We start from the raw sequence: 16629 nt of genomic DNA on the forward strand, positions 1-16629 counted from the left end.
TGGGTTTCAATGGTATAACCCCTGCTCTGAGGCCCAGTGACTACCACCTTCCCTGCTCCTGCTTCAGCTCTGGGAATGGCCCCCCTGGGGAGGGGGGGGACGCTTCCCAGCAAAGACTAGGAGATGCTAATGACACCCCTTAACTACTTTCTTAAGGAAGACTAAAATGTCAACCTTACAAACTGGGGGAATGTTGAAAGGATGAGCATGACACCAAAGAAAAGATAAATATGAATAAGTTTTGTATTAACATTAATGGGTATAAAAATAATTTCTTAGCTTCACATATATCCTCTTTTGTCCATAGCAAGATTTTGAGTGTAACAGATCCTAGGAGGGAAAACCAATACCTCAATGGTTTTGCTACAAACATGGATTTTAGTAGTGGATACCAAACTCAAGCCACAGTTACCCTATTGTGGATTGCTTTGCTCCCACAAATATCATGGAGATGACTGTACATTGCTACTCCACTGCCTAAATCTAGTTAACATTGCACAACAATTTGATATGACTGTGAAATAAATGTTAAATGGAGATGCAGGTAAGTCAGGCACAGAATTTAGTCTAAGGAGGAACATGTTACTCAAGTGCTGATGGTATGGCATAGCTGCAATTTCTTCCTACCAATATGCAATAAGATATAACTTTTTATTACCGAAGGTCTAGAACAGCAGGTGTGCAGGTAAGCAAGTTGGTACTAGTTAGTCCAGGCAGGGCACCTGTCACAATGTCACCACAGACTGCCTACGCTAAAGAAATGTAGTACGACTTGTGCCATTGAGTAAATAACTGTGTACAACGGATGAATATTCAAAATGACTGAAAAAAGCCAAAGACCAGACTGAAGGTGTCGTTATGCTGATCTGTGCTAGGAGGCGACCCAGCTATTTTCTATCTTGAGACAGAAGGCACACAGGAGCACTGAAGCTTGGCATTAGCAAAGGCATCCCAGTATCTCTCTGCTTTGTTTTTTAATAAATGTTTTGGGTTTATTTATTTATTATTATTATAGTAGTCCAAGCAGATTAGCTGCATTTACTCAGTATTAATTATTTTGTTTTCTAGTTGAAATATGAACTGCACACACATTCATAAATGGACTAAAAGGTTATCTAGTTTCACTCTGGCTTTTTGTAAGCATCTGCATTCTCTGCAGAAAAGCTGTTGTATAACTTATTACAGAGATATTCCCTAAGAAATTGTGGCATATATTCACCTACCTTCTGGACTTGTAGCAAAGTGACGAAAAGTATTTTTTCTCTTTCTCTAGTGGAAGAAGCCTATTATTGCTACAGAAAACTGAGTATATCATAGTACTAACTTTATATGGCACTGCCAACTAGGTCCTGCAGTCAAATTGCATATATGGTATAGAATGAATAAACTTGAAAAGGGAAAATTAGATATATTAAAAAAATATAATCAAACAGCTTAATTTATCCAGCTGGCAGAAAATGGAAAAAGTCAAGGATGAATAGAGTAACAGAAGCTTTAAATTTTTTGATAGTGTTGTGGCTTAACCCAGCAGGCAGCTAAAACACCACACAGCCGTTTCCTCACTTCCCCCCGCTCCCCACCCCCCCCCAGGGGGACTGGGGAGAGAATCAGGGAAAAAAAAAGTAAAATTTGCGGGTTGAGATAAAGACAGTTTAATAGGACAGAAAAGGAAGGGGTAATAATAATAATGATAAAAAAATATACACAATAAGTGATACACAATGCAATTGCTCACCACCCGCTGACCAATGCCCAGCCAGTTCCCGAGCAGCAGTTGCTGCTCCCTGGCCAACTCCCCCCAGTTTATATACTGAGCATGACATCACATGGTATGGAATATCCCATTGGCCAGTTGGGGTCAGCTGTCCTAGCTATGCTCCCTCCCAGCTTCTTGTGTACCTGGCAGAGCACAGGAAGCTGAAAAGTCCTTGATTTAGTGTGAGCACTACTTAGCAACAAGTAAAACATCAGTGTGTTATCAACACTATTCTTATACTAAATCCAAACCACAGCACTGTACCAGCTACTAGGAAGAAAATTAACTCTATCCTAGCCAAAACCAGGACAGATACTCAAAAGTTTTCTAAATTATGTTTACTTTTCATAATCTTGCTGTCATCATGCAAAAAAGTGTTTCATATTCTAAAGCATTTTATTTAACAATGTGTCACTAGGTAAGACTTTACTCTTTCCTAGTGAGATTAATTCAAGACTAAATTATACATGCTGAAATTTATATACTGAATATTGAAAAATGAGTTGGTAATTCAAGCTTTACTGTACACCAAATCTAACTTCTTAATTGGAAGTTTTCCTGCATAAAAACTCATGAAATGCTGATCTCAGAGCTATATCTACAGACTAAAATACATTTTAAAAACATATTAGTTTATCATGATGTTTTAAACAGTGGTAAATCCTACAGTACAGCTTCTTCAAATGTCTTAATCTAATGGTTCTCAGTCCTTCCTGCCAGGCTTTCCTGGGGCTATTGTAAGTGTAGAACTTCATCTGAACAGATTGGACTGAAGAAACAGGAGAAACAGGACAGGTAATAGAAAGTACATTGAATTTTAAATTCTGTCTTTTCCCTCTGTTCTTCCCTTCACTAAATAGACTACAGTAAAATATCTATTAGGACTTATTTCAGTTAGGATCTTGGTTGTCTGATACGTAACGTTGGCAAGGAATAAATTTACAAGGGTGAAGAAAACAGAGTAATAAACCCCCCCTTGGATTTTAAAACAGGAGGATCAACTCCTTGAAGGGTTCTTTCACTTTAATTATTCATTAAATGCTTCTTATTGGGCCATGTTAAATCAGTTCTTTTCTCTTTTCTCCTACAGAGAACATAATGAAACAGTAGAGGTTCTTTTGAAAGGAAAATTCAACACTTTTTTACGTAGCAACACTGTCTATTTATTGAGGTAATGAATCTTCTCTGTTTTTTCTCCCAGGTATATGTGACCAAAGGTCAAGAGATTCTTTTGGCATGTGGATGCAATTGGTCTATTGCATGGTATCTGCCAGATTCATCATATCAACAGCTACACCATCAACCCAGTGGCAGGAGCAGTAATTCTGTGGAGAAGTTATCACTTTAAATACATGCTGATTAACTTATGTTATGATATCTCAAACAACCCAGACTCAGCTGGAAGTGCAATAATTCATTTGAATTAATAAGAGGTTTTGTGTCAGTGTGATTGAGGCCACTTTAGTTGTAAGAGAAGGCTCACTAAACCAAAGGAGTAAAACTCCTGACTTATTATTGTGATTATATTGTTCTTATTATGTAGCCTTACTGAGTGTTATACTATATCATAGTTTTAAAGTCCCCCTCCTTCACCCAGAGCAATTCCCCATCCTGAACTCAAAGGAAATTCTCTGCATATATTAAATATACACCTATGTGACACTACTGTCTGAACAGGAATTTCAAAATGGGAGGAGAAACAGAATATGCCGTGGTAAGGAGATAGAAAGTTAGAAAAATTACATACAGCTGAGTGCTTATTTCCAGTCTGGAAAAACCTGACAGCTTGTGGAATGCGAGAGCTTAGAAGAAGGGGATGTTCTTGAAGCTAAGCTGGATACTTTCCATGCTTTCCTAGTCTTAGCGTTACAAAAACAAGCCACAACTGGAACAATACATTATGACCAAAGTTTTAATAATTAGAAGTTAAGATTTCTTAACTAGGAGAAAAGTCTAGAGTTTTACACTAATTTTCTATAAATAAAAAACTAATACATAATATTTTGGCTTACTTAATAAGTGGAGGAGATAAAGGTAAGTGATATTTTGCATGACTATAATAGCTTTAAAAATGGATCTCAGTAGGGCTGTTAATGGCACTTACACATCTAATTCTCCATATATTCTGCTGACAGTTTTCTTATGTCTTCCTGAAACTACTTTGCATCAAATACAGCTCTTGATAACTGTCTTACCAAAAGTGATACCCATTTTAGGATAGAAATGCAAATTGCAAGAGTCTTTTGAAAAACTTGGGTGACTACAGTAGTTACATTCAGCATTTCCTCTCCTATTCTTTTGGTTTTAATGGTGTATTGGAAAGGGGAAATGGCAATTGTTTCACCTGCTGACAATAAATAACTTGGGAAATATCATTATTTTTAAGGACGAAATAAAATAGTTCAGTTCTTTTAAAAAATGCTTCACTGTCACTGAGAAACAACAATCCTCTGTTGACAGAGCAGGTATTATACAGTAAACACTTCACACATTGTCTTTGCAAAATAACCAGTTGTGTTTCTGTGGGGTCAGGTTCTCTGATAACAAAACTGTTCGCTAACTCATCTAGAGTCAGGATCTTAATGGTATGTTTTCTTGTTCCTTAAATAAACAGACTGATCTGTCAACTTAATTTGTCTTTTAAAGACTGAAAAAGTAAGATTCAATATATTGTGTCAGTAGCCTGAGTCTGGATTAGTGAGCTAAATTCAAAAGGTCTTGTTTTACCAGAAGTCTTCAGACCTACTCATTTCTTGGTAAATGCTAGTGGATTTTGTAAGGTAAACATGGCTTTGTTCTTCTATCAGCATTCTTTTCCTGATACAGACAGGAAAACCACAGATTTATCAGTCAAATAAAGATTCTATATTTTGTGTCAGTAGCCTGAGTCTGGATTAGTGAGCTAAATTCAAAAGGTCTTGTTTTACCAGAAGTCTTCAGACCTACTCATTTCTTGGTAAATGCTAGTGGATTTTGTAAGGTAAACATGGCTTTGTTCTTCTATCAGCATTCTTTTCCTGATACAGACAGGAAAACCACAGATTTATCAGTCAAATAAAATGTTAAAATATGGTCCAGTAATTTGATATGAGAGTTGATTGCAAGCTGGCAAAAAGGAAGGATGTATACATCGTAAGGACTCTGTGGCAAAAATTCCTTTTAACTCTGGTATATTGAGAATCATATACTTATCCGTATTTGTGTGCTTATTTGGGGATTTCAGTTATTATTACAGAAGATCCTATAAAAAAAGAGGTGGAGTGGAAGAAATTTTTAATTACTTCTATTTTAATTTTTTCCACTATTGCAACCTTTTCTAAATAGATACATTAAAGCATATTAATTACAATACTTCTAAGTACAGGACACAGTATAAAATTAAAGCCTTTCAAAATACGTTCACAGACATTATAGAGAGATTTTAGTTATTCTGTTTTTTGTAGAGGAAAAATAAATAGTTCAAGTCTGGTAAGAACAGCTGAACTCTGCTTATTGAAGAAATCCTTTTCCATTTATTTTTTCCCCATACTTTTATAGAATCTCATTTTCAAATATCTACAGCATGTAACAGCTCACTAAGGAAAGCACATACTTGACAGTTTTGTCAATACCTAAAAAAAAAAAAGGCCACAAGTAACTCAGCATTTCAACTATTCACTTGAAAATTATAATTCAAGTTTTAATAAGAAAATTCACTCCACGTCACACTCCAGGCTCATAAGGTGTTTACCATTTACTAAAGTAGATGATTTTTTTATGTAAGATTTTGCATAGTTGGTTTAACTTCTTTGTCCAGCAAAGAGGAATATTTGTGAGGCCTTCCTGTGCAATAGTTCAGACTACACAGTCTTACTGAATGAGCATGTTTATTGAAAGTTAGTATCTATGGCATTTTATAATCTGAGAAAAATATTACTGCAATAGCAACTCCCTTTGTAGTCTTTGTTGAAAGGAAAAATATCTTCATATGGCATAAACTTCTTTATGAAGGCTTGTATGGAAAGCATCATGTTAGTACCTGTATTTATTAATTTCATCTTCACATGTGGCACCATGTTGGCACTGGTTTACCTCACAGTCATTAATATTCTCCAGGCATGTTTGTCCTGTCCATCCAAGAGCACAGACACAGTGAGATCTCTGGTTTTCTTCATCATAGAAACAGCTACCTCCATTTGCACATACCTGAAGATGTGAAGTACAAATACATAAAGAGGTTTTTCTCTACATGTTGTTTTTTTTCCCAAAGATTTTAACTGAATAAGCCATTGGTAATAAATATGGTTATTTAATGTTTTTATGTTGTAATATTGCAAAAGACAGATCTCGAAGAATCTAAAATACTGAATGTCATTAAATCAATATATCAATTCATTGTTTGTTTGGAAAGAGGCATTTATGATTCATTTTAAAAGTGCCATTTTCATAACTGACCTTAAAATGTGCTTGTTTTAGGAGGGATGATAGTGAACTAGTCTGATATTTTTTCATTGAAAGAGTAGAACATTTGTTCCTATGCTTAAAATCTACATATAATTTAATCAAATTTGTGGCTATCAGGAAAAAAGACTGAATATTTTTTTTTAATTTTAATCTTAATTCTGATTCAACCTGCAGATATTGAAAAATTAATAAACCTAGACTGGAACAGCATTTTTTCTTTTAGCTTTTATTTGCTAATATTACTTACTAAAACAGTGTATTTCCCATATTCTTCAAAATTACAGAAAGTTCTAGGTTGGAATGAATGCTCCTTTCTTAATTTTATTTTTAGGGTACCATTTCATTTCCATGAAAATTTTACCAGTGTAAAAAAGCATAATTACATTTTCATTTCAAAGCAATTAAGACCTCTCCTTCTAATCAATTGGTTTATAAAGAAAATGGTGTCTAGAGGATGAGCTAATGCACTAGTACTTCAGTTTGATTGAGTCTGAATCTCTTTATAAAGTCATTAAGATTTGTAATAATAACAGTTCTTGGCAGAAATCCTCTACTATTCCTTTGTCTTTGATTGAGTTTTAAATTGACCTTAAAATTAAGAGATTTTTGCTATGCTATCATTACTGAATTTCTCTCAGTACTGAATTTTCAGACTTGGGTCCTTTTTCAATAGGACAACTTCTTGAAGAAAAGCACGGCTCAACGTAAATGCAAAGAAAACTCCTGTGTGTATAGTTTTGGAAATATTCTCTGTTTTGATTTTTATGTGTCTTCTTACCTTTTTATTTAAACATTTCTGCAGGATTTTGTCCTGAGACTGACTATTTTGTCAAAGCTCAAATAGGTCAAATAAGCTTACACTCGAGAAAACCATCTAGAAAAAACTTAAACAATTAAGACAAAAGTTATATTTCAATATTGCCACAATATTATATTCATTATATTTTTATGTTGTTTTGACACTATACTGTGAGGAAAGGTGTTACCCTTTAAGATGTTAGTGCAATCTAAAGCAGCTTTAAATTAAAATTAAAGCTATGGAAGATATTTTTAGCATCAAATCTAGTTAGTAGTTTTCTCTATCAGATAGATTTTTATCTCTATATTATTTGATATTATCTATCAGTTTAAATATTGAAAACTCTGAGTTAGAGTGATTAAGGATTTTATAAGAAATTAAGGCTAAATACATTTATTAATCTATTACTAAAGTCAAACTAAATACCACAGCATTGTGGTTTTCTAAAGTTACTACAAAGATTTGTTTGTTAATTTTTTTAATAGATGAAATACTTTTAAATGAAAATAAAGAGACAAACAGACTTTTGGAAAGAGCAGCATCCTCCCATTGGTCAGCTTTTTCTTTTTCCCAAAGTAAATCTTGCTCATAGTTAGGATTAAACACAAATCTTATGATTTAACAGACCATAAACAAGGGCTCTTCTGGTCAGTCTCATTACATTTCTGTCTATGGCAAGAACTTTAAAACAAATCTACCTTATTACGTAGTCTTGATAAAAACAGAAGAATCACTTCCTTCTAATATCAACCAGGAAATGTTATTACAGCAAGGAAAGAAAATTAGTCCCTAGATGATTACATTTTATTCTTCTCCTTTCTTCACTCTGCAGTAATTGAGGGAAGTAACCCTGCTATATCTCTGTCTCTTCTCTACACATCATCTGTTGTCCACTGTTCGAGACAAAACACTGTGCTAGAAGGATCTCACTCAGTGCAATCATTATTTCCTAACACTTCTTCCACCTTACTTTTCCTGGAATTCTCTGCAGTTTGAAGGAAACTGTACTTTTTATACACACACACACACACACACACACTCTCTCTCCCCCCCCTCCCCTCCCCCACATATGTACATATACATATATAAATATTACTGATCTTCCTCAGATTCCAATAAGCAACTCAAATAATTCACATTGAACTGAGCATGGACAAGAGATTCCCTCTCTCCCCAGGGACAGGAGATGGACTAGATAACCTGTTGAAGTCCTTTCCAGCCTCATGTCTATGACCCAAAGATTTACGTGTTCTGTGAAAATGCCTAACTGCTAGCTCAGGAGAACAGCAGCAGGGAATTAGGTGCCATGGCACAGAAACACATGCCTGTTGTGCAGAAAAAGGCAAAATGCACAAATTGTTCTGTTATGGTTACTGCAGGTACCAAAGTCCAATACTTAGATTTTCCCCCACATTTACTACCTGACCTTGAATGACTGTAACATCATTAGTATAAACCCATGATCTAATCATAATTCTTTAAATAGCCTAGGTAGAGTATTTACAAATATAATTAAATAGTAGGGAAAGTGAAATACGAGAACTTTCTTACAAATAACACTTTTTCCAGAAACTTTAAATGGATTGATTATCATTAATTTCCCTTGGATAAATAAAAAAGGCTTTATTTCTGAATATATGAATGAATAAAATAATATAAGATATAAAATAATGTCTGCCTTTTCCTACTCTACGTCTTCACTATGCTGTGCAGGTTCTCAAAGATAAACACCTAGTGATTCAAAGACAGCCTCCTCCAAATTTTTTTTGTGAAGTTCCCCAGTGCAATGTTCTATTAAAACATCTAAGTAATTTCTTTCTTGTTTGAATGTTGAAGTTTACCTTAAACCAAGAAGGCATACCTTGAAAACACAACCAAGATTTTACCTCTCCTTATGTATAAATTCATTAAACAGGTTGACAAAAACACACACACACAAATTGTTTTCATAAAGGCATTTTAAAATCTGTTTAAATCAAACTATCGGTGCAGTATTTGCAATATGTCAGAACTGCAGAGTCATCCTCTAATCTGAAAGTCAAGCATCGCATCACGTTACATGCATCATAAGCAACACAGATTTGCTGAAAAGAGTGTTATTTGCAGGTACAACTTTGAGGTTAACCAAAAAAGCCTTATTGAAAATTTTCTAGCTTTCAAGATCTTTTAGGTGGTTTTTTTCCTCCTAATACATCAAGCACAAAGAAAACAACATGAGCATCTTTTACTTTATTTATATCACTCTTCCGTGATTTATGTGATTGCCTTATTTTTACAGATGAAGAAACTGTATAAACTTGCAAAGCAGGTAAGGACCAGGACAAGCATGAAAGTGGCAGCTCCTCTAAACACTAAGTATGCATTGAGCACATAAATATTTCCATTCAGAAGGTTGGAACTGTGATCCTGACTGCAAATGTAATAGGGTAACTTGGGATCATTTGGCTCATAAAAAGAGGAAACCACTTCCAAGTAGCTTAGGCAAGTGGAGCTCAGTAATTCAGTTAGACACAACTTTAGTACCGTAAAGATGTAGATAGACACTGAGAGGACTTTTCAGAGATGGTTCAGTTCCTAAATCATATGGGAATTATTTTTGACAAACCAAGTTGATACCCACTGTGTGTCTGTTTATGTTTTAAAACTGAAAATAGAATAAAAAACCCCCTGAAAACTACTTTCTAAATGCTATGATTCTTTTTCAAAAACAATAACCATTGGCCAACATCGTGAAGTTCCCATAGCTACTGCTACAATTTCAAATCTTTTCTTAGGAGATGCTAATGGAACCTATGATTCTGTAAGCTTGCAGTCAGAATTTTGAAAAACTAGTGTTTTGAAGGAAGCAATAAAATGGCTTGATAGGACTTAGCCATGGCCACTAAAAAAAATCACACATCTTAGGATGCCTCCACATTTGTGATTGTTTGGGTCACAGGTGGGCTTTTGAAGTGAATAACCTCTCCAGGGATGTAGTGGATTTCCCATCACTGGAGGTTTTCTGGATGTGATTGGACAGAGTGCTAGATAATCTCACGTAGGCTCCCTTTCCCACAAAAGGTTGGACTAGATGTTCTTTCAAGGTCCCTTCCAGCCTGGGCTGTTCTGTGATTCTATAGTTCTATGATCTACACCTAGTGTGTTGCACTACGGCTATTTGTTATTACTATTTCTCTTATCAATTCTCTATGAACTCCAGTTAATAAAAATATTGGGGTTTGTAACATACATCCTATATTGAAATGGGACAAGGATATTTTCTTTATTTCTTTCGACGTGTTCCTGAGTAGATGAGAGAAGACAAGATATTATAATACGAAGTGGCTAAATTTGGTCTTGTTGGAAGTCATTAACTTAAAGATGCCAAAATTTTAACTTATTTGGAGGTCCTTCATAATTCTAGGTACAGGGCAGGCAGGCTTTATCCTGGTTACAAAGTTAAGATTAGATTTTGAAATTTAAAAGGAAGATATCTCCTGTTCTAATACATTCACTTTCTTTTTAATATTATTTTAAAATAAATTATAATTAAAATAATATTAAAACCAACCTTAGTGTTTTAAGTGTTGTGCTGTGAAAGAAAAAAAAAACAAACAAACCCACCCAACACATTAGTATCGTTATACATTTATATAGAGATAAAAGATCCCCAATGACTTAAATTTACTTTTTGTTTATTAAGAAAATATTTAAAATAGTACCATTCTTTTCAGTTTATTGTGTTGGATACACAGAGGTAAAGCAGTTCAGGACAACTAAGGTACCATTGGAAATGGAAAAGAAATGAAAGAATGCAAAAATATAAACTTACTTTCCATCCACAAAGAATAAATAAAGAATTAAGTGCTGAATTATGTAATTTACTAAATAATACAAACCTTTAATTTCAAATTATTACTTACACTACTTCAAAAAGTATTCAAATATTCATTTGTTTGAATAAGGCCTTTATTTTTTCCAATAAGCAAATGATACTACTTTAATGATCTGTAGGCTAAGAAAAGAAGTAAAACCCAAACATATCACTATTTTATTTTAGTTTCTATTCCCTTTCCCATTTGAAAATCTACTTATTATTCACATTATGCCCAAATTAGGTGTCTCATACAGTGAGTGTATATAGATACATATATATATTATTACATTTTTTCCCACATGACATTTATGATGGTCTACGAAATGTTTGTATGAATAAATTATTTATGTCTGAGGGCTTTTAAGCAAATATTACAGTAAAATGTTTTAGTAGCTCCCATCAGCATCCTTGGCACACCATCACTTCCCATCCTAACTAACCATAATGATTATTGCATCATTATGGTGTTATGCCATGTACAATAGATTTGCACTCAGTATGACACTTTAAATCATAAAAATGTTAAAATTTACCATATGCTGAACAATTTAAATATAAACCTTTTGAGCAGTGAGTATTTCAGTGTTACATTTCATATTCTTTGGTGATTGTGTACCCATGGACTTCAAGGTGACATAAATGTTGATTGCTTCTTTGTAAACACATTGCCTGCTCTGCATAGTGTATTTTTATGGTGAATATATTTCAATAAAAGAATTGATTAAACCTTTGAAACACTGGTTATCATGTTTGAGCAGCTGTTTGAAAGGGCTATATAGCATTGTGTACATAGCTTTTAAAATAACTATCATAATAAAAAACTGCAACAGTATTTCACTTTATCCCATATTGAAATCTCGGTAACTCAAGGGCCTCGGTCTGTAGTCCACCCTGATGTGAATGAATACTACCCAGACCAGTAATTTAATTGAACAGATCACTAAAGAAAAGTGAGAAGGATACAGCAAGTACATTTCTTAAAGAGATCTGGGTACACAATGGATGTTATTTTGGCCTAAGCATTGTCAGCATCTAACTTAAAGATTTCTAGAACACTTTGAATGTACAAAAATCAAATTCATTACTATATTCTGTGAGCATTTAAGAGTAACTTGCAAGGATAATTTTGATTTTTTCTAACTGCATTTTCAGTTCTCATTGCAGTATAGTTAGTTTTGCTTTAGTTTTTTTGTTGTTTGGTTGATTATGGTGTTTATTTTTGTTTTTAATGGAAATGAAGCTTTTGTCATTCTTTCTGTGCATTGATGTACCATCAGCCTTCTCTCTAGTAACTTTTAAACACATCAAACATTTCAAGGAAATTTTGTCTTACGTTTCTACAAGTTTCACAACATAGCAACAGCAAGTAGGGGATAGAAGGAAACATCAGTAAGTAAATCTATAAAGAGCAAGAAAGGCAGAGCTCAGACATTACACAGTTTGTTGGACAATGACCAGACTAGTCACATCATGCACTTTTGGATGTGCGTGTTACACAGGAAAGAGGAAGGTTAGCATGAGAATATATCAAGAACGAGTACTGTGTTTAGGGAAACCCATGGGAAATGAGGCTTCATCAGCTCACTGCTCTTAGAATAACTTGTTTGTTTTCCCAAAAAACACTGGGTGGAATATATCACTTTATCCTACCTCTGTGTTTCCAACACATGGTGATAAACACGTGTAATTAAATCCATGAGATTTATCCATACACAGTGCTCCTGGGGCACAGCTTGTATTGTAGAATAGGCAGGCGTCAATATCCAGTTCACATCTTTCACCTTCAAAACCTGCACCACAAAAAGAATGTTTAATCGCTGTTCATTCAGAATATTGACATTATGTCTGTTCAGGGTCTTAGTTAACACCACTCTACGGCAGTAATTTGGCAGTTTTATTTCCTAAACAAAGTGAAAAACTGGGTTTCTTCATAAAAATGTTCATTGCATACATTGAGATATATTGCTATTTTTATGTTGCTATTTCTTAAACTTAAATATTTGGATGACATTTTCTTTGTTCTGTTTAGAAAATACAATAAATTTCCAATGACTCACCTATAGGGCAAGTGCACTTAAAATGATCTTCATAGTCAACACATGTTCCTCCATTTTCACATGAATTGGAACCACAGTTATCAATTTGCACCTCGCAGAATTCTCCTGGGGTTGAAAAAAAAATCCTAAAAAGGTTAAGAATTAATATCATGTTCTTGGAAAAAACCCATGAACCATATTAGTAATATTGGTAAAATAACTATTGCTTTAAATAATCTTTCTGGAATATTGGCTAGAATTTAAAGACCTTGTGTAACTTTCCAGAATTCTTTCTCTCCATTTATATAAAAAAAATCTCAGGGTCTTAAAAAAAAAGGTCAAAACCAACTCTTTCAGCATTAAAAAACAATTTTAGATGTGATCCAAATGGGGATACGGAGCTGAAGAGGGAGGATTTTCACTGGAAAAAATCATTTGAAATGGAGGTAATACCTTTGCATTTTCTTATACTTTTTACTGCTGCATGAGTCATCCCTGATCTCTACTCAAGACTTTTGATTCTATTATGTATATATTTCATTATGCCTTTTCTGGGCTCTATTTTGGCTAGGAAAAAGCTAGTCCACATTTGTCTGAGGTAACCTTTATTGTCATTCCACTGAACAATTACTTGCTCATTTAGCTGAAGACTTTTTTTTTTTGCTCAGCAGGAAGAAATAACTGAACTTGTAACTGGCCAATTCTAAAAAAATGTACTGGAGAGAAATACATGAATGAGAAATAACTGCTTGTAACTGGCCAATTCTAAAAAAATGTACTGGAGAGAAATACATCACTGGCAATGTGAGATGAGTCAATAAGGAAGACCATCAACTTTACCATTAGTCTTGGAAAACCGGTAGATTTGACAAAAAAGAAAACACATTAAGGTTTTATTGTTATTTTTGGTACTGAAAACAATATAATGAATTCTGTGTAAACGTTCTTGAGATTTTCTTTCTTGTTATTGCTGTGCTATTGTTCTTTTTTCCATGTTTTTTTTTTTATTTGTAATTTACTATTTCTACAGCAGGAGTTCCTTTTTTTTTTTTTAATTTTAGAAAAGATAAAGAATAGAGAAATGAAAAGTGAAACAATCTTTACTATTGAGAAAACTAGAAGAAGGTGGGGGAGTTTTGAAAAGTTTCAAAGAGGAAAACTTCAGAAAAGAAAGTAAGAGTAGATTACTGATGTTTTTACCACCAACTTGTTTGTAATCAGTGTTACTTCACTCAGTGGCTTAAGCAGAAAAAACAGAAAAGCTGTACAGGAGAAAAATGTTTGGGAGAGGTGTACAAGAAATTGGGATAATTTCTTTAATCAGACAATATATTCTGTAAAATGTTGTGTCAAAAGTAAGTATTCTATTTGAAATTCTTCATATGGCAAAAAAAAAGGAAATAATTTTACTTCAAATAAAGAAATTGTTTTTAAATTTTTAATCAGCTCTCCTTTTGATCTAAAGCCAGAGACATCAGGAGAACATGAACTAATAGTATAAAATTTGGTAAGAAATGATTGTTTCTCTGTTTCAGCAAAGCATTTCTACCAATTTCATTCAATTTAGTCCATTCCTAATATAAAACACTTAAGCTTCGAGAAACTCACTGCATCTTTTAATATGCTGGAATGGAGTGTCAAACTGAGACCTAAAGATTGCTTTTAATGGACTGCTATAAATGTAAACAGGAATATACTTATTAAGGCCTTAATGCTGTGATTTGTTGGCCAGAAATCGTTATCTTGGGCCAACAGGTGCTGAACCACATGTACAATCTCCTGTATTTACAGAGAGGTTGACCAGCACGCTATACAGACTTTTAATGTTTATTTTGTCCCTTTGCTCCTTAGTCAAAAATAGCCCAGTATTAACATATATCAATTTTTTCAACAGCCAAGAGTATATCTTACTGTAAGTTATAAAGCTTACTGAGTTAGAAATATTTTTTAAAGTATATTATTACTGTAAAATTTTAAAAATAGAGAAAACAGGAAACTATATACTTCTTGCTGTTTATTATTATAATATAATATGTAATATTACAGGGGCAACTATGGACTACAAGACTTTCATTTGCTCACTTTGTATTAACACTAATGGTAACTATACGTATCTGTATCTCTGGGGAGATACCTTTGTGATTAATACTTTTAGAAAGCCATGCTACAAGCCAGGACAAGAGTTATAAAATGTAACTTTGTGTAATATTGGTTGTCAAAAAGACATGCTAAAAACTAAATGAATATTTTAATTGCAGAATCAACTGAATGTATTGAGGAAGTTGCTCTCTCCTAGGAAATGTGGGTTTGTTTTTTTTTTTTCCTTAATGAGGTCTGGAAAAAATTGGGAAAAAAAATCTGGGAATAAACAACAAGTCAATATGTATTTTGGATCCATTTTTTCATATTTATTCATGAGGGTGGAATTGTCTTGTCCAAGAAATCCTTATGAATAAATATTAGTATAATCAAACTGGCTTAAAGAATTATTTTTGCTATAAATCTGAAATCCTTATAATGGCTGTATCCTTTAAGCGAACTTTACAACTTTTCCTTGCCACAATGAGGTCAAGAAAGCCTAGTAACTCCAAACTGTTATAAAATTTATTAGAATCTGAATACTGCTGAGAAATGCATAATTTATGGTATTAAGATCTGATTAAGTGTTAAATGGATGTCAGGAGAGATCTCCACAGTAATCCACTTAGCTTTTAATGCCTAATTATCACTTCATAGTGAGTGAGGGCTGAATAATTGAGAAATGCAATACTTAGAGAACTCAAACAAGATTTTTGTGTGCAATTAAGCATGTTATTCTTCTATCAGGAATAAGTTCAGCAGGTACAAGGAACAAAGGAAAAAATAAAGAAATTATAAAAAATAAGAGGGAGGGAAAATAATTTGATTAAAGAGTTTACTGTTGTACTGTTTATTTTTAAAAAAGACCTTACACATTTTTTAGCTAAGCATGTGTTCTTACAAGTTAAATTGTTTAATTACAAATTCTATGCCCAAGATATCAGTGAAATAAAGTGTGACCACAAACGGGCACAAACTGAGGTTACGCATGAACATCAGGAAACATTTTTTTACTGCAAGTGACCAAGCACTAGAACAGGTTGCCCAGAGAGGTGGTGGAGTCTCCATCCTTGGAGATATTAAAAAGACATCTGGACATAGTCCTGTGCAACCTGCCCTAGGTGACCCTGCTTGAGCAAGGGAGTTGGACAAGAGGACCTCCAGAGGTCCCTTTCCAACCTCAACCGTTCTGTGATTCTGTGATTCATAAAATCGTAGTATATCTCAAGTTGAAAGGGACCCATAAGGATCATCGAGTCCAACTCCCTGCTCCTTGCAGGACTGCCTAAAACTAAAACATACGACTAAGCATCATCCAGATGCTCCTTGAACTTTGACAGACTTGGTGACGTGACCACTTCCCTGGAGAGTCTGTTCCAGTGACCAACCACCCTCTCAGTGAAGAACCTTTTCCTAATGTCCAGTCTGAACTTCCCCTGACACAGCTTCATTTCATTTACTCATGTCATGATGTCGTGGTTTAACTTCAGCTGGCAACTGAGCACCAACCATAGAATCATAGAATTGTTTAGGTTGAAAAAGACCTTTAAGGTCCAACCGTTAACCTAACATTGCCAAGTCTACCACTAAACCACTAAACTAAGCACCACATCTACACGTCTTTTAAATACCTCCAGGGACGGTGACTCAACCACTTCCC

General features: G+C 34.1%; 1 protein-coding gene across 1 annotated transcript in view; it reads right to left on the reverse strand.

Moving 5' to 3' along the window:
* LOC103893362 (protein eyes shut homolog) overlaps positions 1-16629 on the reverse strand; it is a 949231-nt gene that overhangs the window by 789344 nt on the left and 143258 nt on the right. The window contains 3 exon segments of the mRNA XM_019470252.1: positions 5775-5941; positions 12505-12644; positions 12912-13016. Of these exon segments, the coding sequence (XP_019325797.1) occupies positions 5775-5941; positions 12505-12644; positions 12912-13016 (412 nt within the window).

Source organism: Aptenodytes forsteri, unplaced genomic scaffold, assembly GCF_000699145.1.
Source record: "Aptenodytes forsteri isolate BGI_AS27 unplaced genomic scaffold, ASM69914v1 Scaffold414, whole genome shotgun sequence".
Taxonomy (NCBI): domain Eukaryota; kingdom Metazoa; phylum Chordata; class Aves; order Sphenisciformes; family Spheniscidae; genus Aptenodytes; species Aptenodytes forsteri.